The sequence below is a fragment of the Eretmochelys imbricata genome, chromosome 2 (genome assembly GCF_965152235.1).
Source record: "Eretmochelys imbricata isolate rEreImb1 chromosome 2, rEreImb1.hap1, whole genome shotgun sequence".
NCBI classification, from domain to species: Eukaryota; Metazoa; Chordata; order Testudines; family Cheloniidae; genus Eretmochelys; species Eretmochelys imbricata.
In genome coordinates, this window is record NC_135573.1 from 62,048,846 (window position 1) to 62,073,248 (window position 24,403).

General features: G+C 38.7%; 1 protein-coding gene across 1 annotated transcript in view; it reads left to right on the forward strand.

Annotated features, from left to right (window-relative positions):
- Nucleotides 1-24,403, forward strand: part of ARMC1 (armadillo repeat containing 1) — a 44,770-nt gene that overhangs the window by 14,613 nt on the left and 5,754 nt on the right. The window contains exon 4 of the mRNA XM_077810211.1: nucleotides 22,804-22,993. Within this exon, the coding sequence (XP_077666337.1) occupies nucleotides 22,804-22,993 (190 nt within the window). The remainder of the gene's footprint in view (nucleotides 1-22,803; nucleotides 22,994-24,403) is intronic.

Sequence of the window (24,403 nt, forward strand, 5' to 3'; positions counted from 1 at the left end):
CCAACCCTCCACTTTCAATTTCCCTTTCTACCAGATTGCATCATTGGCAGAGCAAGGGAGCCAGGTTTGTGTTTTCTTTTGTTTTGTTGTTTATTTAAAAGCAGCCAGGAGGCTGCACACTCATTCTACAGTTATAAATTATATCCAGGTCTTGTTGGATATGATGTTTGTTCAGTGACCCGTGTCCAATCTATTACTCTGACCAATACAAGGATGTAATCAGACTTGCAGCTCTCTTCTGCGTTCAGACGAATTGACACTCAGGTGCATATGGGTTTTTTGGTTGTCTGAGTAACTACTACTCTGAAATTAGCATCAGAGACATCCAGACCACAGAAACACATTTTCTCATCACCTTCCGTTCTGCGATCCCTCCACAACTCAGCAAATTAATGTGTTCTGCAAACTTCTAAATCATTAATTTCAATGGTTAAACATTTCGGAGTTTGTGGTTGGTTATTTATTTGTATAGTGGTAGCGCCTAGGAGCCCCCTTGTGCTAGGTGCAAACATGGAACAAAAAAGATGGTCACTTGTCCTAAAGAATTGACAATCTAAATAATGATTCATTTGAAGCTAGAGAAGTGCTCATATGAAGAGAAACAGGAAATCTAACTCCTAGGAACCCCCAGACGGCAAGAGAAATCTTAATTAGGATTGTACAGTCTACATTGGTATCAGTGGATCACAGAAAATGGGTAGAAAATATTTTTGCATGTGTGCACCCATGTGTGCTTGTGACACATCCAAGTTTGCTTACTGTCATTCTCTGCTTATAGGTCTGTTTTATGCCTCACTTCACAAATTACTGGGCCTGTAGAATTCTCTGTTCAGATTTTGAAGGGTTTTTTTTTTTTTTTTTTTAATTGGCGTTATATCTCAATTGTTGAGGTTATTCCACTACTTAAACTGGCTAGTGTACTGATTCACCATTAATATTACATCACAATTAAGGAACCGAAAAGCAGTTCTAGGTTCACTATTATTTTGTTTTGCCCTGTACATAATTGCTAGTCTCTTGCTAGCATAGAAATAATAGTAAATATTGGGGGCCAGAGTCATTCAGCTCTCGAGTCCTGTGTCAGGAGAAACACAAAATGTCAACTCAGTGGAATGGTAAAGTTGAGTTTAAAGACATGTTTTGGGGTTTTCTAGGTTCTTTCAGACTTACTTTGATTTGGAATATGTTTTATAAAGCTTTGTGGATATTTCATAAGAGGGTTGTTATAAAATGCTGCTTGTTGCAATAGCATATGGGAAATCCAGGTTAAAACTGCATGTTTTCATAGAAAACTTTGAAGAGCCATTTTATTTAGAAACACTTCTATCTACATGTCCCATATTTTCTACATTCTTCTGTATTAGTAAGATTTGTATGTTTCCTGTTTCTCTTCATATGGGCACTTCTCTAGCTTCAATATTTTAGCTTCTCAGTAGTTCTTCTATTCCTGCTGATTGTTCTTCACTGTGGCTTGATTTTCCTCTCCCTTATGCTTACTAAATCAAGAGTAACTTCATTTTAATGGACTTAAATTATCATAGTGAGATGAGAGTCCAGCCCTTGTAGCCCTAATTCTTTGTAATGTTATTCTTTCCTCAGCAACCAGTTGTGTTATAATTGGAAATTGAGGTATTTTCAGGTGATGAATAAGCAGCTGGAGTAAACACTTTTAAATGAAAATCTTGTTTCCATTCAGTTTATTCTTTGTTGTGGTAGTGTCTTCATGAGGACCAGGCCCCCCTTCTGTAGTGCATTAGGAAGACATGATTCCTGTCCTGGTAAACTTTACCAATGAGAGAGAGAGTGTGAGTGTGTGTGTGTGTGTTTGTGTTTAAAATAATAATAATTAAAAAGGGAGGGAATGGAGAATATTCTCAAAACTAAGTGTTTCAGAGTTTTCCAGGAGGCATCAGCAGCTCTTTAATGTTACATACTGATGTAGTCATTGGTTTCCTGGTGTGGGGAACTTAATGTGTCTGCTTGGACTTTATAAAATATTATTAGCAACTTCTAGAATTAATTAGGATTTGTAGCCTACAAGAAAATACTCATGTTGTGTTCAGAATGAAAGTGACTCTTGATGGACAGTAAAGATTAAAGTTCACAATCATTTCATAATCCTTGAGCATCATAATGGTACTCTTTCAATATAACTGACGTATTAAAAAAAATACTGATGAGTAATCAATATACCAAATAGCTCTTATTGCAGAATGGCAAATTGCTGAGAGTAAAATTCCAATAGCTAAAAGAGCTTTTCAAGATAGTCTTCCTTTGTCAGGGTGTCATGTTTAACAAGCTGAACTAAAGCCAGCGTATTAATCAGCTCTTCCAATTTATTACTTGCCTAAGAAGATTAGGGCAATTAATATGTGTTTAATTACACAGAGTCCTTTGCAGATATGGTGAAATGCATGCACTTCTGTAATTCCTGACTTCTTATTCAATTTTAATTTTGGGTAGTCTTAATTACATATAGTTTTTGAAAATTTAATTACTCCCTGGAACTGGCAAAGCTCAGATGTATTATGTTTAGCTTAAAAAAAATCAAAGTAATTCAGGTAATATTTGCTGAAACTGATACAGTAAGAGATGCAGAATCACATTGGTTTTATTTATGTTCATTGTATAATGTCTTCCTTTTGATTTTGTGAAAAGGGGAGAACACTTGGGAGGAAAAAAGAGTAAAGTCCAAATAAAGCAAATCTGAATATTAGAGGGGTAATAGGAGGGGAAAATGTTGGTTGGAGAATTGTCCTTTTAATTTCATGCAAATCAGTGTACAAATATTTCATGTACTTGTCACATATCTGCTGTATACTTTAAATATGTTAGTTTAAATATTTAAACTTGCATCTCTAAAGGAGGGTCAATAGGGTCCTTAAAAGTTGCAACAATTTGTTCTCTGTGTTATGTATACCCTCAAGAAAAGGAGGGTGGGAGTGATGAAAAACCTTATGCTGTTGTGTGATATCTTCTGTGAGGGGAGGATAAACTGTGCAGTGGTTGTGGGCATATACTAACAAATTGTTGCATTTTCTGTGTGGGAGCTTGCATGTTTGTAAATCTCCATCTTCAGTATTCTTGTTAACATAGAAACTGATGGAGCAACTGCTCTCTGAAATGCTTGAAGCTGAAGTTTGGTAATTACAACATATCATCTTGTACAAGCATAATGTAGATGTGCAAACCCTATTTGTATTACTCTGACTTTCTTGGCCCACACCCTAACCTGTTTGTTTGTTTGTCTCATCCAAGGTTTTGTTTTCTAGATGGTAAACTCTTTGGACCAGAGATTATCATTTTCCACAATGGGAGACCCTGTCGAGTAGGCCTTTAGGTATTGTCGCAACATAACTGTTAATAATAGATGGTCACAGCAAGGAGCTGGAAAGACACTCTGTATACTCGTTTGGTCTCTGTTTGGAACCAGCTCTAGTAAGTCAAATTTTAGGTCTAGTGGTTACAGCAGGTATTAGATTAAAAAGAGTGTTTTTCAAGACTTAAAATTTAGTGGTGTTCCAAGCTAGTTGGCTCTCAGGCTTTCTGGACAGCGTAGAGGACAGCAAACGTTATGTATTTCTGTGATGATCTATCTTATAAACTGGCTCATTACGAGATTGTACTTATAGATTGTTTGCAGGGAACAGGTGTGTGGTGATGTCATCCAACCATGATGTTTTAGGTCTTCCGGCATGTCTTTTCCATCATGCTTTCATTGGGTCAAATTCAAAGATGATTCTTGCAGGGAAGTTGGTAGACTTTCCGAGCAAATGACCTTACCACGTTAGAGAGCCTTGGGCGACTGAGAGCTGGACCTGTTTAGTTAGAAGATAGATCTCTTCATGTGGCTTAAATTTGAACCACTGAATATTTTAAATCACTCAGAGGTGCTTCAACTGAATAGTGTCCAACTTCTTTTCAATCTTGACCACCAAAGCCTTGTATTATCCTCAGTTTTGTGCTCTGCTTATCAAGATCTTTAGTTTTCAAAGATGCTGTTGATGAAGTGTCCTATTAACAAGGCTTCTGCAGTGCAGGTTTCAATTTTCTCAGTGCCACCCAGATTATCTAATTAACAGAGCTGAAATAGGTGAAATTACCGGCACTCTCAACTGTGTGATCACATGTTCAGAATTGCTGACCAAAAGAATTGTGGTTTTGCCCTAATTAATTTTCAGGCTGACTGTTGCCCATGGATTTTTCACATGGCAAAGTGCCATAACCAGCTTGTCCATTGATTCAACAACTAGCGCTACATCATTGGCAAAATCAATGTGGGTAAGGCTCTTGTCATCCAGGGGTATACCTAAGATGCATTTACTTAATGTCTGATCAAGTATTCCTAGGCTGCTCCTATTACTAGTCTGAGTCTGACCATAAGCAGAGCAACCTCATAAGACTTGAAGTGAACGACTGTTTTGAAGAGTGAATCAAATACTTTTGTTTTTGTCAGCATTGTAGAGTAGATTTTATAGCTGGGCTGGTAAATAATAACAGTTTTGCAAAGCTAAAGTTCATTTGCAAAATCACACGTTCTCTGTGATCAAAGCTCAGTGAAATATCATGCAGTATATGTGGCATCAGTTTGTTCAGTATCTCTCCTTGGAGATATAGGGAGTGTTGTTTGTGTAATATTTCTTGTCAGTGTGCTATGTCTGTGCGTTCAGTGCTCCTGCAGAACATACAAAAAATCACTCTCTGCCCTAGGACATTTACAATTCAAGCAGACACATGCCAGAACTAAAATTATATATGTAAAGCACTAAATAGCCAAGCAGTGGAGATTCCTGGTAGTGCAACAGGTGTTATGTTAATCCTAACCGTTCAGAAACAACAAGGAATCCTTGTGGCACCTTAGAGACTAACGAAGTATTCCTCGTTGTTTTTGCTGATGCAGACTAACATGGCTACAACTCTGAAACCTAACAGTTCAGGGTTTGGTAGCCAACTCTAGTAGGTTTCATGACAGGAGTGTGGTTTTTGAGGAGGGATTTGAAAAAGAAAAAGATGGATGCATAAAAGTAGACTGCAAGAGCAATCCCATTAAAATGATAGACTTGAAATTTCAGTCCAAACTTTATAAAGATTAAAATAAGGTTTATTTGTATTTGCAAGGATTATTATGACAGATCTGAGTTGCCTTCATTATTGTCCATATGCATCTCAAAATAAACGAAAAATTAGCAAGGTTTGAAAATGAGAGGTGATCACTGGGCAAAATCTGAAAATGGAACAGTTTGTAAGGATCTGCTGCCTATGTTCAAAACAGGTGTTGCTCAACCATTTTATCAAGCTGTATGATGCTAAATGGATAAAGACTTTTTCTGTGCTGGTTACTGAAGAAAGTGGACGTTATTCTTGTATTATCTTATTGGCAGAGAAAGGCTCATAATCATTGTTTAGTTTGAGCTCTGTGCCTTCATGGTTAAATGCTAAGAGGACTATAAAACTGCAAAATGCACTAGCAATTTAAACATAATCCTTGGTCACAACCGAGGAATTTTGTGAAGCGGTTAAATGTAATCTCAAAATAGAAAAGTGAGATTTGAAACTTATTGCGAGAACATACTAAGTGTGAACTGGTATAATAAAAATAAACTTGTTAGTCTCTAAGGTGCCACAAGTACTCCTTTTCTTTTTGAGAAATAAACTTGTTTGGCAAGCACATTGAATACAGATGTTTTCAATCTGCTGTTTTAGAAACTCTGATGACAAGGGTCAACCAATAGCATTAGTTTAGGGGATCTCCATGTAATTTGGAATTTTCAATGTGTTCTTCAGCATTTAATGTTTCATTTTACATCACAACAAGTGTCTGCCCCTTCTATCTGTGAAGTTTTCTTTCTACATATAATCAGTGCAATACTGTTTCCCCTGGTCTTCAGGGACAGACTGAAGCAATAGTTTTGATGTATATGAACAATCCATTCATCTCTATAGTGTAAAAGCTGATACCGAACAATTTAAATATCAACTGTTTTAATTGCTGATCATATAAAAAACATCTTGCTAATTTGCTGAATTTAATGTTTCAAGATTAACTTTAAAAGGCATTCCAGGGGAAGGACCTATTTGCATCTCTAAAACCTGCATCCATTCTGTCTGTCTGTATGGGGGAAGGAAGGGTTGCACACTCAAGATTGGAATGTGGAAGAGAAAGGAGGACTCATGTAAATTAGCAGAGAGGAAGGTTTAATAACAGGAACACAGAGTGTCTTTAACACTAATTAAACCTTGCAGTCAGCCAATGTCAAATACATTCTAGAAATACGGTGTCCTTCCTTGGTAGCTGTTCAGTTTACAAGACAAAATGCTGAGGCAGGTTCTTCTGCAGAATTGCCAACCCCAAATGTTCACAAAATCTATTATTTTTACATAATCTCATGATTTTTTTAGTTCTTTTTATTTGCCTTCAGCTTTCTGAGCCTTTAGGGTGTAATAGGATCACATTTTGAAACTTTTTTCACAGTCGCAAGGGGTAGAAACTTACTTTTTCTTTAAGAATGAAGGCTGAAATCATCACATATCCACTTGACTCAAGGAGCTAGGGCTTTAAGAAAAACAATAATTATCATCAAAAACAACCAGGAGTCCTTGTGGCACCTTAGAGACTAACATATTTATTTGGGCATAATCTTTCATGGGCTAAAACCACTTCATTAAATGCATGGAGTGAAAAATACAGTAAGCAGAATATATAGATATGTGTGCCAGCAATGCCCCTCTGCCATGTACATTGACCAAACAGTCTCTATGCAAAAGAATAAATGGACACAAATCAGACATCAAGAACTGTAACATTCAAAAACCATTAGGAGAACACTTCAGTCTCCCTGGACACTCAATAACAGACTTAAAAGTGGCAATTCTTCAACAAAAAAGCTTCAAAAACAGACTAACGAGAAACTGCAGAACTGGAATTAATTTGTAAACTTGACACCGTCAAATTAGGCCTTAATCAAGACTGAGAGCGGATGGGTCACTACAAAAAGTAATTTTCCCTCTGCTGATACTCACACCTTCTTGGCAGCTGTTGAAAATGGACCACCTTGATTACATTGGCCTCATTAGCACTACAAAAGTAATTTTCCTTCCCTTAGTATTTACCCCTTCCTGTCAACTGTTGAGAATAGGCCACTTCCACCTTAATTGAATTGGCTCATTAGAACTGACCCCCCACTTGGTAAGGCAACTCCCATCTTTTCATGTGCTATAATATATATTCTGCTTACTGTATTTTTCACTCCATGCATCTGATAAAGTGGGTTTTAGCCCACGAAAGCTTGTGCCCGGATAAATTTGTTAGTCTCTAAGGTGCCACAAGGACTCCTCATTGTTTTTGCTGATACAGAGTAACACGGCTACCACTCTGAAATAATTATCATGAGACTCATGACAGAATCATGAGTGGACGACACTGCTTCTGTGATATGCTGACTCTGACAGCTCTCTGGAATAAAGAGCAAAAATTGCCAAAATACTTTTTTTAAAAGGGGCTGCAGATTCTTTTTTAGTGAATTTAGTACCCAGGAAAGGTGCCAGATTGATAGTGTTGGAGACCAAAGTCACTTATCTGTGAAAAAGGAACAACACAGGCAGTTGGCAGTACAGATTTCCCCACCCTTCCTTGCCAGTATTGGGCCTCCAACCTGAGCTTGTGGGGAGCATCTCCACATGTGATGCCAATCTACATGCCCCATTAGTCCTTGGCCCCTTTTGTTGAGTGTCAACAAAAATGCCAGTTGTCATGTTGGTTTTTATGAAGCAGGTGCGGGTCTACTAGGAAGTGGACTGAGATCACTAATTTATTGTACACAACCCAGCAAATGATAGAAATGTTGTGTAAGGGCTTGTCTACGTGAGGAAACAGACTAGCATAGCTCTTGGGTTATTCTCGAATAGCTCCCCATGTGGACACTCAAATTATTCCAGAATATAATGATTTTTATGCTGGAATAGAGCGTTTATAGTGAAGTAATTATTCCAGAAAGAACACACTTTTATTCCTGAATAATGAGTACTCACAGTGAAGTATTCTGCAATACTTATTCCAATCAATTTCCCCATGTAGAGAAGTCCTAAGTAACAACTTTGGACAAATTACAATGGTGACCTATTTTCATGCGTTAGGGCCAAAAGGGAACATTCTGATTTAGTCTAACCTCCTGTATAGCACAGGCCATGGAACTTCCTGAAAATAATTCCTACAGCCTAGCTTTTAGAAAAACATCCAATCTGAAGTTTAAAATTGCCAGTGATGGAGATTCCTCCATAACTTTTGGTAAATTGTTCCATTACCATTCATTCCAGTCCACCGAAAGGGGTACAGAAGGTTTTTGAAGTTTTGACATATGTTCCATTCTCTATATCACTGGTTCTCAACCCACGGGTCACATGCAGCTTATTTAGCTCACAGCTGTGTGCTTAAAAAAAAATTCAAAATTTGCCTCTCTGGTCTGGCAGGGAGCGGTGCTAGCTTAGGGGGCAAGACACCGTCTTGCAGGCTGCACCAGTGCTCCTGCCATCAGGGGCTGGTGAGTGCCATAGGGAGTGGGAGAGTGGGTCTGTGGGAGGGTTTGAGGGGGCGCTGGGACCTAAGGGTTTGAGGGGGTGCTGCAGCACCCCCAGATTTTCAGTGGGGTTCTGCTCCTAGCCCCCCTTCCTGGGTCCTGGCTGCTGGCCTGTGCTGGGTACTTCGCTCCTAGCCTCAGTAATGTGAGGTTTCTCATAAAAGTACACATTGTGATATCAACGTGGAAGTAGTTTTAGGAGCACTGAAACAGGAAATAATATTATTACCTAAACAATCTTCATTTTCAAGTACATTATCTATATTGCATTGATTAGCATTAGCCGTGTTAATCGTCTACCCCTTTGAAAATTTTCTAGATTGTAAAGCTATGTGTCTCTCTTGCCTTACCACAAGTTTCTTCTTCTGGTAATTTTAAATTCTATGAGAGCAAGACTTTATTTTATGGGAACTGAGCTCCAATTCAGCGTTCCAGGAGCATGAAAACTTTAATGCGGAATCTGTTTCTGCATTTAACTCTTTCCAGAGTTTTCTACATTGAAAGTCTTTTGAATAAATCCTAGCTACAGTATTTAGCCTCATAACTCCCAACATAAGCAAAAGTTACAACATACATTTGTGAAATGAAGTAATTGAATTCAGTGTTGTTTTTTTTAAAATATATTTCTGCAGATGACAAGCTCTTTCTTTTCAGTGACAGCTAGCCAACTGGACACTTTCATCATGAATGAATAGAAATAGTTCATCATACTGATGCTTGGTAGTAGTACCACAACTTGACACTTCAGAATTTCGAAAGTCAACAGCTCTTTGCTATTATGCAACATGCTATTGCATGTTGGTATCAGGCTTTTCCTGTTCATTCATGTTATGACTGGGGTTAGGTTAATTCTTAACCTTTCCAAGGCATGGTTTTGCTTTTTATTGGTAGGTTTCAGAAAAGTAAAACCATCTGAAATTTACCATTGAAAACCAAGAATAAGTAATCCCGTAAAATTTTCCTGGAAAGGTACTTATTTTATTTTTATTAAAAAATGTTAACCAGAAGTAGAGTTCTCCCTCAATGCTATCAGCACTACTGTTAATCTTGCTCTTTCAGGATGGTCACTGAGGAAGGGCAGGAATGACTTTATATACATCATTAATGTCATACAGTGGGGAGGGATAGGTAGAGGAGGTGCTCCTCATGTTACCATTAAATCATTATAGCAGAAGTACCATGAAAATGATTCTTGCCATAAACATATATTACATTAAGTGATCGCTGTTCACTACTGGGACAAGCTGTTTCAACTAAATACTGTGAAACTCAGCATGAAGTTCTATTAGAGAGACAAGGTAGGTGAAGTAATATTTTTTGAAAGCTTGTCTCTCTCACCAACAGAAGTTGGTCCAATAAAAGATATTACCTCACCCACCTCCCTTCAATATCCTGGGACTGACATAGCTACAACACTGAAGTTCTATGTCTATTAGGCCCAATTTTATCTAGCAAATGCTAAAAGCCTGAAATTTCATTGAGTAATAGGGCCTGATTTTGATGGAATGTGTCCATCTGGTAGATACCAAGCTGTGGAAGTTTAAATACTGACCTCCCTTTTAGTGTGTGTGTGTGTATATAGCAAGAGTTAAATGAAATTGGACAAATAGCTGGGATAAGCATATGACATCTGTTTAAATCTATTGTTACACTATGGTTTAAAGTTTGTATTCTTTTCTGGTGATAAACGGATAATAGGCTGAACTAGTGAACACTCAATGCCTAGTTAGCATTGTGTATTTTTATTAAATAGTAAAATAATTACATTGCAATAACAAGAGATTAGTGGTTTTGCACTATGAACGCTATACACGAAGGGGAATTATTTTATTGCTTTCAAGAGCATTTGTGAGACTATAGATATAGCATACAAAAACCTACATTTGGTTCTTCGAGAGTACAGGTTCATCCCACAATTTAATATTCATGTCATAATAGAATGGGAACAGATGATCAAGGAAACTGGAGAAATTTAGAGTGATTATGTAAATGTCATAAAATATTTCTTGAGCACACTGTCTTTGTCTAGCATAAAATGGACAGTCTAAATGCAGAGCTCGCTCTTATTGAAACTTTTCCTAGTTTAGTATATCACAGGTAATTTGTAAAGTTAGTATGCTAAGGAGATAACAGATCTGCTGCTTGTAATTCATCTTGCAGGTCTGTCATACCTTTCCTTCATGACCAGTAAAATTCTCTTTTTCAATACCCTGTAGCCTTGGGGAAGGCACATTAATCCTAGCTCTTCTGACTGCTTTTAATATTTCTTTATACTTTAAAAAAGAAAAGGAGTACTTGTGGCACCTTAGAGACTAACCAATTTATTTGCATAAGCTTTCGTGAGCTACAGCTCACTGCATCCGATGAAGTGAGCTGTAGCTCACGAAAGCTTATGCTCAAATAAATTGGTTAGTCTCTAAGGTGCCACAAGTACTCCTTTTCTTTTTGCGAATACAGACTAACACGGCTGTTACTCTGAAACCTGTCTTTATACTTTGCAACCCTTACTAGCCAAGACTTCATGCCTCTAACTTAGGGGAGGTATAACTACCAGTCACACATTGTACAGCTAATGTAACAGAAGTTTGGCAAGGTTATTTAAGACAGAACGTCATTATGTACAATTAAGAACCGTACAAAGTGTTACTCTCCTTTTAATGTGTAAAACAGATTCATATAGATTGTCCAAAAATATTTAACAAACTTGCACACACGGATTTATTGCTTTAACTGGCAATTGTATTGATTGGCATTTATAGTAAGAAATGCTATAGCCAAGAGTTGTTCTTGAAAGCTCTACTACTGCTCACCCCAAAAGGCTTGGCAACACATGTTGCACTCAGGCCCTGGTAGCCCTCAATGCTGTCCCCATCCCTGGCAAGGACTGCCTACAGGTAGGTTATGCTGGGACCTTGTTATAACTCTTATGTTCTGGAGCTACTGGAAAGACAAATCTTCCAAATTTGCAGTGCAAATTCTCTCAATACCATGAGCACAGCATGGCTGGATTAGAAGAAGGATCCATGGGTTCTAATCCATGGCTGGATTAGAAGAAGGATCCATTAAAAGACCCCGAGATATGTTTAGGATTTACTTTAAAACTGCCAGTTTAAGCAGCAGTAGCACACCTGCTAGACTGACCAATACAAGTTTGGCTTATCTTTGCATAAGATCTATAACATGTCCACCACCAGATTACCCAAGTTTTTCACCTAAGCAGACAGAGCAGCGATAATTTTGGTGTGAGGCCAGCTCGAATGTCACACTGCCATACACAGATGAGGGCCGCAGGTTCAAATCTAAAATTTCACACTAGCAAGCTTTTAATTTCCAAAGACCACCCCCACATCCCATGCACAAACAAATTATTTAGCATCAGCTTAAGGCTATACGTTCAGCGCCAACACAAAATGAGTGTGGCGTGTGAAGAGGCAGAGGAAAACGGGTTAGGGCTTAAACTGATTTCAGATTGCAAGGCTGAAGTTCTTCGGACCATATGTGTTTAAGATGCAGGTTAATCGTTAGGCAGAGCTGGGAATAGAACTCAGATCTCTGTGACAGACTCAAGTCTCATTCATGTTGCCATGCTTCCTTTTAGGTGAAATAGGCTAAATTAGGCTAGGTTCCTCAAGGAGATAACACAATGTGGCTCTCTTCCGTCTCTAGTAGCCCTCAAAATTAGAGATGTTTGAGTCTGTTACTGCCCCCATGCTAGTGAAAATGGTCCTTTTGCTGAAGTGATAGGAGTACATGTTTTAGTTGTAGAGATCCCGGGTTCAGCAGCTGACTGCACTTGTCTGTGTTTAAGCCACTGGCCCATACTCTGCCCCCAGAGTCAGGAATAGAAACCTGGAATACTTATAGCCAACATTCTAGTGCTAATTCACAAATAGTTGTCATCGTCTTTGGGATGCTCCTCATAGAGAATAACAACATGCCTCCACTACCACTTACTCCTATAACTGAAGTGAAGAGCTCTGAGCTGTGCATCTGAAGGTTGTAAGTTCAAATTTGGATAATGAATCATGCGGGGAAAAATATATATGTTAGTATTAGGATTTTGGTATAGTTTTTGAGAGGATTTTGCATTGCAGAACATATTTGAATGTCGAGTTAATAGTTTAGTGTATTTTGGTTAATGAGTGCAGTGCTTTTAAGAACAGGGTGGGGGGCACGTATTAGGGTATGTTTGAAGAAGACTGAGAGCAGTGTATGTGAGATGGTGGTTGTGTGTGCAGAAAGTGGGAAGACCCTGCCCATGTAAGCTCTGGAAAGGTCAGATCTTGATTTAATAAATATTCTTTCCAGAAAACTTCACTCTTGAAGGTGTAATAGTAGCACTTATTAGGGCACTGGATGTTCTGGGCATTGCTAATGAGCTTCAGAGACTTTTGCCTATAGGTCACCAATATGAAACCAGACACTGGAATTAATATTACCAGTACCGTCAAACAATCAATATCAAACACTAGTTCAACCATAAATTGCTTTATTAAATCCAAAGGCTAAATGATATCTGTACAATTGCTCTAAACATGTCTAAAAATCCTACACAATAAGCAATTCCTACCTCTGTTCAGTAGAAATCATTCATAAGCATTTGATCAAGATACTCACGAAAGGGCTAGACCTGGGTGCTTCAACCCTTCAAGAGTTCATTCTTTAACAAACAAGTGATGTCATTGCAATTGCTGACCTTAGCTAAGAAACAGATTTGGGCACTCTGGGGTTGGACTCTTTTCTTAGACCTGGACTAGACAAGAATTATAACTGGGTTGCTTTCTTCAAGATAATATTGATATGTTAAAGGACACTACCAGTACATTACTGAACACTTTTAATCAGTTCATGACCATCTTCTATAATTTAGAGTGTTTTTCAAGGACTTTTCCTCCTGTCTTACCAGTTACCTTTTAATGTCCGCATTCTTCCCAAAACTTGTCTTTTAAACGTATTATTTTCAAGGCCCTGTTACATTCACCTCCAACCCCTCTGTTTTCAAAGCATTTTCATGGCTGCTAAAAACTCCTTTGTTTTAGTTAAACTACAAAATATATATTTTCCTTCCTTCCTTACACCAGCCCAATTCAGTTAGGGATTAACAGTTCTTTTCTAATGGATGCGTGGTAGCCCTCTTTATGAGATGAGTTTCGGTCTCAGTTCCAGCTCCCATATGGTCACAAAGTAACTACCACGCTTAGCTTTGATTGGCAGACTCAGCAGAGAGGCCAAGAATTTCATGGGCCATGGAATAAGTCCCACCTGTTACTTCTAAAGGTAATTCCTCCAGCTAAAGGTTGAGGTATGATGGCTGGGCAGTGTGTTGCTCTGCTGCTGCCCAATAGATAAGCAGAGGGCTTTTTTCAGTAGGGCTGTATGGGCACTCATATTGTTAAAGCTGGAGTTTTTGGTTATATGCAGATATTTCATTTTGTTAAAGCTATCTAATGAGCATATGGAGCTGAACAAACCTAGGCAGCTGTGCAGTTACTGACAGACGGATGAAGGTGAAGAGGAAAACAAATGCTCTTCTCTTGCTGAAGCAATGCAATCTGGGCCCTCCAGATCTCTCTGCCTAATGTGTCAAACCTCTTTAGATCATCTGCTGCTAGTCATGGCTTTGGAAGAGGCTGGAGCTTTCACATCAGCAACAGCATGTTCAAAAGGCCAAGGGTCAACCTAGCACGTAATGTGAGATACAAAGGGGTCTGGTTACCATATGGGATATTATCTTACATTTCCATCCTTTAATTCAGACCTCTCTTCTTCCCAGTACTAATTGGAGGATCCTTTACCCACTGTGGTGAAAATCCAGAGAGCCAGCTGGGAAATAAGCTATTGAAAAATCTCCCTCTCACATGCTAGTCAATTTCAAGTTAGTTAATACTCAAAAATTCCTACTGATACATATCTTCTAAGAAGTTACTTACCTTTTGAGGAACTGGGTTCAGAAGGGTATAAGAGCATTAGATTCAACTGTCTGCTACTCCAGATTTGTCGCCAGGCCCTGTCTGGATTTGAATGACCAGATTTCTCAAGTGATAACTGTCTCATGTCAGCGGTTCCAGACAAATCACAATTTTATTTTCTTGGCGAACCTACTGATTCTGTGCAAGAATAATATTGATTGTCTCCTATAGGGAATCTCAAACATTATTAACTTTTGAGTTATGTAATTTGTCTTCAACAAGTGGTCCAGAAATAAATAAATTCTGTGCAGCCCAGCATACCTATTCCACTTGCTAATTCTCTATACAGGCTTCCTGATGAAAAGGATGACCAATTCTTTACCCACTGAAATCTTAGTCTTAGGACAAGAATTGGATAAGCTTTTTTTATTTTCATTTTCCCCTCATAACTTACTCCTTTTGATTTACTCCCTCTACACTTCTTAGACTCTAATTGACCACATTGCTGAGATCAACCCTCTTGAAGAGCTGCTCTTTACAGTCTTAAGAGGCTCTTTCCCTTTGTAGAGGACCCTGATGGCTTGCAGGATTGCATCCATTTATTCACCTGATTTATTGCTGGGCACATGATAGCCCACCATCGTTACTGAAGTTATAACGGGTCATTCATCAGTTGTGCTAAATTTGACATCATGGCCCTGCCATATAGTGACAGCCAGATGTTCAGGGAACCTTTAGACTAGGACTCGAAGAAAATAAAAAGGTGAATAATGTGCCTATCACACAGGAAAAGTTGGAAGCTTTCATTTCCAGTTCTAATTTTTATGCCCAGCCAGACTTCAGGTATACCTCTTCATTTGATATACCAGAAAGAATAAGAAGCTCCTGTTCTTGTCAGGTCTGTGGTACTGCTTGTGGTGGCAGTGTCCATCTCCAGTTCTATCAAAAGTCATAAGAACATGAAAACAGCCATAGTGGATCAGACCAAAGGTCCATTTAGCCCAGTATCCGGTCTTCCGACAATGGCCAATGCCAGGTGCCCCAGAGGGAATGAACATCAAGTAATCCATTCTCTGTCGCCCATTGCGAGCTTCTGCCAGACAGAGGCTAGGGACACCATCCCTGCCCATCCTGGCTAATAACCATTGATGGACCTATCCTCCATGAATTTATTTAGTTCTTTTTGAACCCTGTTATGGTCTTGGCCTTCACAACATCCTTTTGACTAGAGGGGCTTCTTTGCTTTCAACACTTAAGACAGAAGAGTTGGATCATTTGTCAAAAGCAGTTACTTCCTGCTTCTTTCCTTGCTGTCCTGCTTCTTGTAGTCTGGAGAAGAAATCTAGGGTATTAAAGAGATTATTCAATACCTGTTCAGCAATAGAGGCAATGTTGAGCAACTCTCAGAATCCTGATCAATTTTGTTGATCGAAAAGAGATCTCAGAACGATTATCCTATCTTAGAGCACCAACTCAATGTCCTTAGCAATTATACCAAATAATATTTTAGCCTCCAAAATGCTTGCCTACTTTTTACATAATCCCCAAGCAGAAGTAATCCCTATGGTTTTGTCTTGCAAGTCGTCTTCAATATTGTGCTCTGCCTTTTGGATTTTCATCTGTGCTGTAAATTTTCAGCAAGCTAGTGTTAGTGACAGATCCATTTCTGGAAACAAGTGTTGGCAACTTTTCCCTATTTAGCTGATTGCCATCAACATGCCGTGGAGTATCCAATCTTGTGCACCTTAGTGCCGATCAAAACTATCCCAACTGACTGAAACTATCTTGAACATAAGAATAGTGAAGCTTATGAGAAATTGGCCACTGAAAATGAATAGATTGAGGGACAGTTTGGTATATTTGATAAAAGCATATAGTTAAAGTGTATATAGAAAGATTTGTTATCCTATAATAATTTTAATAAAACAAAATTATAACCCTTATTTGAAGTGTTAGTTTATACATTTAACTCTTGAAAAATTCTTAACACCTGCCCACAGTGTGTTAAATTTGTAATGGATAACTTTGAGCTTCCTTCCATGTACTTTCAATATCGTGTAGGATAAAGTCTCTGACATTTAATTGGTGCACTATGGTGATTGGAAATGCAATAATTTATCAGTTATGGCAAAAAATCAGCTGATTTTTCGTGAACCTATATTTAACTGGAGAGTGCCTCTGTCAAGCATATTTATACAGTAGAACCTCAGAGTTATGAGCACTAGATTTACGAACTGATCAACCACACACCTCATTTGGAACCAGAAGTACGCAGTCAGGCAGCTGCAGAAACCCCCTCCCCCCCAAAGGAAGCAAATACAGTACTGTGTTAAAATGTACACTATTAAAAAAAAAAAAGGAAAGCAGCAGCATTCTTCTGCGTAGTAAAGTTTGAAAGCTGTATTATGTCAATATTCAGTTGTAAACTTCTGAAAGAACCATAACTTTTTCTGAATTATGAACAACCTCCATTCCTGAGGTCTCTAATTACTGTATTTCAGTATTAAAAATATGCATTGTGGCCCTCTGGAAATGCTGACTTCTAACAAAACATACACTTTCCCAAACGTTGTTTGGAAAGACAATTGAGGTTCATTGTAAGAATGGGTTTCTCCAAATAGATGTCTTTAGAGAGAATACTTTACTGAGTCCTTTCATATTATATATTTCTTTACTGATTTCAGTGGAAACATTCAATGATAAAAGGGCAGTTTAAATGTGAGGTTTTTATATCAGTGCTTCAGACTTTTCAGTAAGATTCCTCAGACCATATGTAACACGGAATGTAAATCGACCTGTGCAGAAACCACACTGGTTAGCTCTCATTTTAGGGTTAAGACAGAAATTCACTCGGTTCAGTACTATGAACATAAACAGCTTCCCTGGGACTCATAACAGGTGCTGTTTTCCATGAATATATAAATTACATTAAATGAAACTTAACTTTAAAATGTTAGGATCCAATTCTCCAGACACTTTCCATTTGGAATAGCTTTGATTACCATAAGTTATCCCATTGACAACAGTGTTAGTAGGATCAGTTATTTGCTCTTTATAAAATGTACTCACTATTTTTGACCTTTTAAATATTTGTGTCATGGGGTAGATACACCCCAACACAAGGTGTCAGGTCGCATGCGACAAATAATGGGTTACAGCTCAAGTGGCTAGAATAGATACTAATGCCCTAGCCTATAAAGCAGGGCACCGTGGCCGGAGCCCCACAGGGCCCCGCGGGGCTGCCCTGGGCCACGGAGCTGGAGCCCTTGAGTAGTGCCTGCACCCTGAGGTAGGTATGGGGCAGGGCAGGGGGACCCTGGCCCACCCTTCTCCACCAGGTCCTGACCCAGGCCTCTGTAAAATCAGGAGTCTGCAGTTTGGCTCAGTTTCCTATTTTGAGAGTTGTGTTCCCTGGGTTGCTTCCTACCCTTGGTTCCTGCTCTGTGAGTTTTCCTGGGGGCGTCAGCATTCCGATTCACTCTTCCTCCAAGGTCTGGTGGTTCTGCCGTTGATCCCAGTGGGTTGACCTCCATGGTCTGTAGCCCCTGCAGCTCCCTGGCAGGAGCCTCCAGTATGCATCCGCTCTCCTCCTCAGCCAGCCCAGACTGAGCTAGACCACTCCCTTTTATATCCTGTCTCCTGGTTGAGCATGCCCGGCAGAGGCAAGGGGGGTGGCCTCTTTGGCCCACAGTGTGCGGTTAACCTGAGCGGGGTCAGTGCAGGGTAGTTACACCCTGCCACACACTCTATCCCTCAAGCAAGGACCCAGCGAGGGTCCTTCTCCTTCGTCTTCCCCTCCCATTCAGGAAAAGAAGTCCGCATTAGCATGATCCCTACCTATATGGTGTAGCACACTGAACTTGTAGTCTTGGAGGGAGAGGTACCACCACATAATCTGGGCATTCGAGTCCTTCATGGTGTTGATCCAACGGAAAGGTGCATGGTCCGTGATGAGGCGGAAGGGGCCCCCTCATAGGTAATACCTTCGGGCCTCAATCGCCCACTTCACTGCTGAGCCCTCCTTGATGGTGGAATATTTAGTCTCCCTGGGGTGTAGCTTCCGGCTCAGGTAGAGCATGGGGCGTTCCTCCCCATCCAGCTCCCGTGACAGTACGGCCCCAAACCCGACTTCTGAAGCATCCGTCTGTAGGATGAATGGCTTCGAAAAATCTGGGTGAAATAGATACACCCCATCACAATGTGAAAGATAAGAACCCTGTGATGAACTGTACACATTTAGTTGAGCGCACACACCATTGCTTCAGAGTTTCCTGTGTTTGCAATTAAGTTATTTTATTTTTTTAAACAGGATCTATCTCACACATCCTCTCCTGATATATCACATACTACTTTGATCCAGTGTTGACAGTACTGCTAGAGCTTTAATTTAACTTCATTGTATTTTAGTCTTTACTAGACTGTCTTGCCTGTTCACATTTTACTGTATTTATACTGTGCATTAGTGGTTTACATTTTTATGTTTTTTATTTTTATTTTTCCAGTAGCACCCATAGTGTTCCAGGTGCCATACAAACACAAAAGAACATAAAAGTTTTAAATATGGTATTGGTTTTACAATATATAGAGTGTATTTCCCTGGTCATGATCAACTTATTTTTCTGCCAAAAAGTGTTTAATTTTGTAATGATTGTATTAGTTTTTCATAATTTCATCCTTAATTAATCATGTGGTGATGTTATATTGTTAGTCCCTTTAACTGAAACAGGAACAGGTTGGTGCAAGACTTAGATTTTACTCTATTTTACCAGCACATTAGAAACTGTAATGTATTTGGCATAATGCTATTTTTTGTTTGTAACTTAGTTATTGGAATTATTGGCAGTATTGCATTATGTAGATGGATACTTCATATAACTTTACTTTGACTGATATTCCTATTTCTGGTTTGTATCTCTGATTTTATACTGTGGTGGTATCACTTCAGCTTGCCTCTCTTTGACTGTTCATTTATTTAGTTTCATTTTACTGCTATTGTTATAGTACGTATACGATGTGAGCTGAATCTTGTTGAGTAACAACAAAGTATCATCTTTGTGTGAACAGAGATTCTGGTACCCAATCCCAACTCCCATTAACTTGAATGGGAAGATAGTTTGTGTTCCCCTGCAGACTGATGAGTAGAAGTTGTTAATGATAATACATTTGTTCAATGATTTTCCATAGCAGTTTCCTTACTTTTAAAAAAAAAAGGATTGTTTTGGGGACAACCTAGAGAATACTTTTTTAATGTGTCTGTAAAAAATAGCAGATTTTGCTTTTTGTGCTGTCAAATTAGCAGGTTATTTTAATAATTAAGTTATATGAAGATAGCTGGAATTATATAAGAATTCCTGCCAGCTGTGATATTGGAGCACTAAATATATGCAGCTTACTGTTACATTATACATTAAGTCCCATTTCATTATTAGATAGCATACCATTCAACTTCGAATTTTAAGTTTCTGTGCCTTTTTATGGCTAATGTTTTTAGTGGGATTTTTTTTTAAGGAACTTTTATTATCGTAGTCTCTGTCTTTTCTGAACTGATTATTTTGTGTTCCATGATGTACTCTAAGGCTAAGATAAGAAACTTGTTCAGTAACTCCTCGCTTAACATTGTAGTTATGTTCTTGAAAAATGCAATTTTAAGCGAAACGATGTTAAGCTAATCCAATTTCCCCATAAGAATTAATGTAAATTGTGGGGGTAAGATTCCAGGGAAATTTTTTCAGCCAGACAAAAGACATTATATAGATATACAGGATACATTTTAAACAGTTTTAAACAAACAATGTAATATAGGTATAAATTTTAAACCAACAATTTAATACTGTACTCAGCAACGATGATAGTGAAGCTTGGTTGAGGTGGTGGAGTCAGAGGTTGAAAGAGGGTGGATCATCCAGCTGCTCCTCTTGCTGTTCTTTCCAAAGTGCTGGGGGGTGCTCAACCCCTGGCTCTTCCAGCCCTCGCTGCCCTCCCACCCTGCCTTTTCCTACCCCTGCTCCACCTCCTCCTCCCGAGTGCCCCATGTCCTCGCTCCTCCCTGTGCCTCCCGCCTGCAGCTATCAGCTGTTTCGGGGTGTTCAGGAGGCTCTAGGGGGGAGGAGGAAGGCTGCGCACCGTGTCCCCCCCAGAGCCTCCTAAATGCTGCGAAACATCTGATTGCTGCAGGCGGGAGGTGCAGGGAGAGAGGGGGGAGTTGCTGATCTACGGGGCCACCAGCAGGCAGGAGGCACTGGGAGGGTGGAGGGGAGCTGTCAGCCCATCCTGGGTCCAAGCCCCCACAGCCAAACAATGTTATAAGCAAACATTGCGCAACATTAAATGAGTATGTTCTCTAATAGATCAATGACATAACAACAAAACAACATTAACTAGGATGACGTTAAGTGAGGAGTTACTGTATTTAGAAAAAAGCTTTTGGGAAAAAGTTATACTGATTGTGAACTGGCCAGTTAAGTTTAATGGAAAAACAAATTATATTTGAAAGGGAATAGGTATTACAGAAGACTTTGCTTCTGTGTCTTTTAATTTTGTTGGACACAATTTAACATAACAAACGGCTGTTTAGTGTTATGGTGCCCTGTTAAGCTGTCATTTTCTTGAAAGTTAACTTATCGTTCCTTGAGGCATCAGCTCACATGGCACTGCTGTCAAATTTTAGCACCTAAATATAGACGCCATCCTTCAACTTCAAGCCGTGGACGACATGTACGCATTTTGTCCAGTGAATCTGAGTATCATGAAAAAAAAGCATGCATTTTTTATCTGACCTCGATTTACTTAAGTGTGTTTTTCCTTGTAGAGGGATGAACTTAAGCATGTGCCTAATTTTAAGTGACTGTTTAAATGCTGTACTGGTTCAGGCCCCAGTGTCTTGTTTTTTATCATCTTTAGGACAAACCTCACAGTATCGCTTTAATTTAAGTGCAGGCATGGTGAACATTGTACTGATACTCAAATAAGATAGTTCTTCCCTAAAGAGTTTACAATCTAAAAGACAGTCACAGGGAAGAGAAGACAAGACTCACTAGGAGACCTAGAGGGAGGGAATTGACTAAGATTTTGCTCCAACATTATTCTTCTGTGATATGAAATTGGGATGGAGGTAATGTTTGACCCGGGCTAGTTATTGGGATGAAATAGTAAGGAAGAAAGCTTCAAAGGAAAAACTTAGCTATTTACTACAATATATTTATGCCTGTGATTGGCCACAGTAAGATGCATTGTACGATGTTGCTGTAGTGTTGTTTTTATTCATTCAAAATATTATAGTTTATTAATGATGGGTCAAATCCTGCCCTCCATTGAAGTCAGTGAAATTAATTCAGTGATGAATTTGGCCCATTAAATTCAGTTGTGATTAAGCATAAGAAAATAATGAAAGATGTCCAGTCTAATATCTAAATTCATTTCCTTTAAAGCTTCCCATATAGCTTATGCCACCAATTTTAACCTACTTTTAACTTATTTAATACGGAATATCTCCACAATGCTATTTTTAAAGATCCACAGTCGAGAAGGGTGTGGAATGGTGGTTAGAGCAGGGACCTGGGAGTCTGAACTTGTGGGTTTTAGTCCCTGCTCTGCTGTTGACTTTCTGCAGAACTTTTGACTTGTTACTTAATCTCTGTGACTCTATTTAAAATGTAAAATTCCAGGTAAAATGGGAATGGTACCCCACAAGGTAGGTAAGACATGGAATACTTATCTCTAAGGCAGTTTGATATCCTCTCGTACAGGGGCAACTATTTATGTTATATCTACAGCTGCATTTGCTTTCTTTTTGTAGCACCAGCTATGTCAACGTAGTTCTGGGAACTGAGATTAATCAAAGATGCTATTAAGCAAATAGAACACAACATGGTTGCATTGTGTATCCTAATCAACATGTTGTGGGGGGGGGGGGTTATCAAAGTTTGTCAATCAGTTTAATTATTGTGTTTGCAAGTTTCTAAATAGATATGACACATAGCAGAGAGAGAAATAAAAACTAAAAGTGTTCTTGATATATCATTAAAAAATAATGGTGCAAAAGAAGCTCACAGGTATAAAATTAACATAAACATTCTGGCTTCAGTTTCAGGCTGGTAATAGCACTGGCATATGGATGATGGAAGTGGGTTGGGTAGACCCTCTCTTTTATTTTATTTTTTTTAAATTAAGGAATCTTTTCTTCTAACTGCATATTAGCTATATAAAATGCTTCCGTAGTGTGCTGATCATTCAAGATACTGAGTCATAAATGGGGCAGCTAATTGAAATAAAACTGTGAAAATAGATCCTTATAAATCTCAATGTATTATTTTTTCTTTAAGGACTACTACACCAGGAGAGACTAAACTTTTAGCCTCTGAAGTCTATGACATCCTTCAGGCTTCCAACATGTCAGACATGGATGGTGTGAATGAAATGAATTCTTGCCGGCGGAAAGCTCAGTTTTTCCTGGGCAGTACAAATAAACGTGCTAAAACAGTGGTTTTACATATAGATGGCCTTGATGATTCAGTAAGTAAATCCTAAGTACTTATCATTAGGAATCAGACTGGAAATGATAGGGAAATACTGTGATAATGTACATGCATGTTATATTCAAACATACTTTGCACCAAAAAAGAAGGGCATTCAAAGAATGCTTTTATTATTTTCATGTATGCCAGCAACTCCTGTGAGTCGTATTTTGAAATACTGATATATAATTTAAAGACATTTAATGCAAGAAATATTTATGGCTAGTTGCTTTGTAACTTTGTATTTTTAAATAATTCCATTTCCGTCTTTGCCAATTTTGTTTCCTGTTTCAGTCACCTTTAGAATAATTGAGGTACTGCTTTTTATCAATCTCGATTCATGATATTTCTCTGTGGTCAGAGCACTGGAATCAAAACCATTCCTTATTTTTCACAATTGCCTGTACAGCATGAGAGATTCTAGCCACTGACTAATCTTCTATTATAACTCTAAGGAACGTTGAATTTTGTTAGCGTCCTTTTGCTACATCATCTTGTAGTCTGTGAGATGTTTTCTACTATAGTGACCAGACTGGCACTTGAGATAGTGAGATCTCACTGAGTCTTTATGTAATGTCAAAATAACTTCTACAGATTTATCCACCATACCCTGTGTACAACACCCCAGGGCTATGTTTGCTTTTTTACGGCTGCCAAATAGCATGTAGATTTTTTAAGCATGTTCTTCACAAATGCCCTCAGGTCTCTGTATCTTCAGCTTTGTACCCATTTTAAATGATCAGACCTGATCCTTTGTTTTGTTACTTTACGTTTTTCCAAGTAAGCATGTCTGGGAACCCAGTTTATCAATAGCATTCCCTTCCTCATATTGTCTTGTGAGTACATTTAGCTCCTTTTGAAATTAGATTGTACTCCAAGTCATTTGTATGCGTAGTAAAGAAATAAGTACTTACCTTGGAACCCTTCACTTGTTCGTTTATCAGCATCACTTGCTTTTGTATCTTCAAACCAGTTTTTAATACATTCCAATAGTATGCTCCTATTATGTTTACTAACATTGTAGATCATTTGTGCATCAGAGTCTCTAAAGCTTCTCTAAAACACAGATAAACTCTATCCACTTCTCCTTTGTCTGCCAATTCAAGTACATATAATCCCGTAAATGGACTGAGGCCAGCAGGTCTGAAGACCTCTTATTTGTGTTCCCTGACAAATGGAGCTAATGCAGCTCTTTGCAATTTCACTTTTTAAGCGTTGTGGAAAAGATATTCATTGCTATCCTAGTAAAAAGTGTATAACAAGGTATTTAGATGTTTGGATCCAGAGAGCAGAACTTCGGGCTTCTCCGGTTGCCTGGAATACACCAGCATGTTTTCTCAGCTCATTATTAAAGGAAAAGAAGAATCTGGCTGTGTGCTGGCTGGATTAGCTAATGTACATAGTTCTG